The 3047-nt window shown below is 39.3% G+C and overlaps 1 protein-coding gene across 1 annotated transcript in view; it reads right to left on the reverse strand.

Annotated features, from left to right (window-relative positions):
* LOC101848728 (complement C3) overlaps positions 1-3047 on the reverse strand; it is a gene marked incomplete in the record, with an annotated part of 82021 nt that overhangs the window by 30657 nt on the left and 48317 nt on the right. Inside the window, 3 exon segments of the mRNA XM_005092954.3 lie at positions 724-798; positions 1414-1564; positions 2326-2398. Of these exon segments, the coding sequence (XP_005093011.2) occupies positions 724-798; positions 1414-1564; positions 2326-2398 (299 nt within the window).

Raw genomic sequence — 3047 nt, forward strand, 5'->3', positions numbered from 1 at the left:
TCTGTCTGTCTGTCTGTCTGTCTGTCTGTCTGTCTGTCTGTCTGTCTGTCTGTCTGTCTGTCTGTCTGTCTGTCTTTATCTTGCTTCCTCTCTTTCTCTCTCTCTCTCTTTCTTTCTTTCTGTCTCTCTCTCTCAAACTGAAAAGATTCCCAGCCTTCGGTAAAAGGGACATGCCTCAGTTACTGTTACAGAAAATAAAGCCGAAAGATCGTAGATTCAGAAACTAGGGTTTACTGCTTTCCTTGCTTGTTAAATGTTTCCAGAACGTCGCATAAGGAGATGTAAATTATAACCAACGCATTCAGCGCTAAAAGGCATGTCACACATCATAAAAATTCTCTCCATATGGGAGTTGAATTCGAATTCTCAGATTGCGTCGACAAAGCGCCTAACCGCTACGCCAAGGATAATCCGATTGTGATAAGAGAGAATTGTACTCGTATGGCATTATCTCTTTAACAGACGTGCCGACACGGTCATAATATGCCTGATCAGCAGCTGACTAATAATTGAATTACAGCCCATTTTGAGGCACCATACACAAGTCAGAAATACGAATTTGTATCTTTCATATTGTGCATATTGTTCATCTTCATGTTTCAAACAAAGTGAATAAGGAAGTTATGCTTCTTTTTGAAAGAGTCTCAAAACAGCGCGACTTCACGTTTTGTGCATCCTAAATGAGTCAACGTTGTTAATGATTTTGTTGAAGGTTTAGCTCACGTCTTGGGGGAATTCACACTCCAGTAAGGACATGAGCACTTCTGCAGACAGCATGACCCGGTACTCGAAGGAATCCTGGTGACAGAAAGAGGTGAATCACTGAGTTTTTCATTTTAGTAAGAGTTTTACGGCACTTGCAACACAATAAGGTCATATCAGTGCTGAAGATTAGAAATGTAACAAAGAGTAACATTAACAAACACAAAAAAGAGTAGAGATCAGGACGATAGATCTTAGATAGAAAAGAAGGGCCAAACTACATTAAAGCACCCGCCAACCGCCTGCTTACTGAGATTACCCATCCATGTGGTTACAGAATTAAATGTTCAACAGGAATGCGTCTATTATTTCTCATTCAAAAGAATATTACTTCAACTGCATTGACGTTTTAGTTATTCCTGTCGGAAACTACACGTTTTAGAAGCAAATTAAGTGCTTTTCACAACATAATACAACTGTCTGTGTGTGTGTGTGTGTGTTTGTGTGTGTGTGTGTGTGTGTGTGTGTGTGTTTGTGTGTATGTGTGTGTGTGTGTGTTTGTGTGTATGTGTGTGTGTGTGTTTGTGTGTATGTGTGTGTGTGTGTGTGTGTGTGTGTGTGTGTGTGTTTGTGTGTATGTATGCGCATAAGTCTGTTAGTATGTTTATGCTTTAGTTCACAATAGGTGGTAATGTCGACGCAAGCGCTTACATTTGCGAGCCTCCAATCTCTCTCCTCCATGGTCCCGTTCTCCGACACTTGACTGAGCAGCCACTGGAAGCTGGTCTTGATCAGAGTGTCGTGATCTACGAAAGTCAACCTTGAGGCGTGGCACAATGTTTTGGTCACAAACGCTGTCAGCCTGTGGATAGATTTGGAATAAACTACTTTGATAGAGCACATAGAACATACATTTCCTGACCTCATGGTCTCAGCAATTCAAAACGGCCAAAAATGTAGGATAGAACTTTGCAATTCTAAGATAGCAATTTACTTTCACTGTTTCACATCACCAGAAACTTTCTGAATTAAGGTGAATTATCTTTAGATTTTCAGAAAAAATGAAGTTAAGTGTCATCCTATAATAATATTATGTGTTGCATCGTGGTGAAATCAGGTGCATGTTAAAATAATGAAATTTGAGAAAATGACAGTCATAGGTTTTCCACCCTTTGAGCAAATTTGATCTATTTTTTAAATTTGTTTTTGGCTCAACATCGTTAAACCATTTAATTTGACAGTTTACTTTGATTTCACTGAAAAACGTTAACCAAAGACACTCAAACATATTGTAAATTTGCAGTTTCCAATTACATTTCAGCTTTGGAAGTCACCTAGACTAACTCTGGTGGCCATTTTCTCGGTAATTTTACCATTGACACCAGACGACCCCCACTTCTATCAATCGCAAATATTTCAACTCCTATACAAGATAGATGAGTATTATTTCCAATAAAGCAAGGCAACTGAAAAGGCTTTGGGATTCTACAATTAGTAATTCCTTATATCCAAAATGGACGAGCGCCTGATTCCACAGTGTCTAGAAGGAATGTCAAATTGTTATTCTAACAAACCAGCTTGAGCGATGCACTATGCACAGTTGGGACGTGACATGTGACTCACCAAGTGCCGGGTTCAGACTCAGGGGTCAGCCTGAAAGCGTGGCCGATTCTGTACTTGAGCAGTCGAGCAACCGCTGTTGAGAGGAGGGTGGGGTGGGGTGGGGAGTGGGGGTGGCGCATGGGGTGGGCAAGGGGTTGTTAGTGAAATGGGGCAATTATGTTTTAACATATTATTATGATTAAATATAGAGAAAGAGAAAGACAGGAGAAATGGGAAGATGAAGGAAGGGTCAAGGAAAGATGAATATGTTTTAATTTAACTGTGGGTGTTGGAAACGAGGGTCAAAGGAATCAGTGGGTGAATTGAAGATAATATCATTGTAAGAGAGAGAGAGAGAGAGAGAGAGAGAGAGAGAGAGAGAGAGAGAGAGAGAAAGAGAGAGAATTTTTATTCGACAGAAAAACGTTTAAAAAATTATGAAATAGAAACAGACACACGTAAAGCGTTAGCTATTTCCCAGGAAGAAAAAATTCTGTATGACAACTACAACTACAACAGCGATGATGATGATAGATATAATCTCTTACTTCCAACAACTAACCCTATAGTATTAATTCCTACCTATCTCACTGTCTAGAACTTAAAGAATATTTAAACCATTATTCTTTACAAGTAGTACAAACACAGAAGTGATGATAAGGATGGTGATGATGATGATGATGATGATGGTGATGATGATGATGATGATGATGATGATGATGATGATGATGATGATGATGATG

Source organism: Aplysia californica, unplaced genomic scaffold (assembly GCF_000002075.1).
Source record: "Aplysia californica isolate F4 #8 unplaced genomic scaffold, AplCal3.0 scaffold00055, whole genome shotgun sequence".
Classification (NCBI taxonomy): domain Eukaryota; kingdom Metazoa; phylum Mollusca; class Gastropoda; order Aplysiida; family Aplysiidae; genus Aplysia; species Aplysia californica.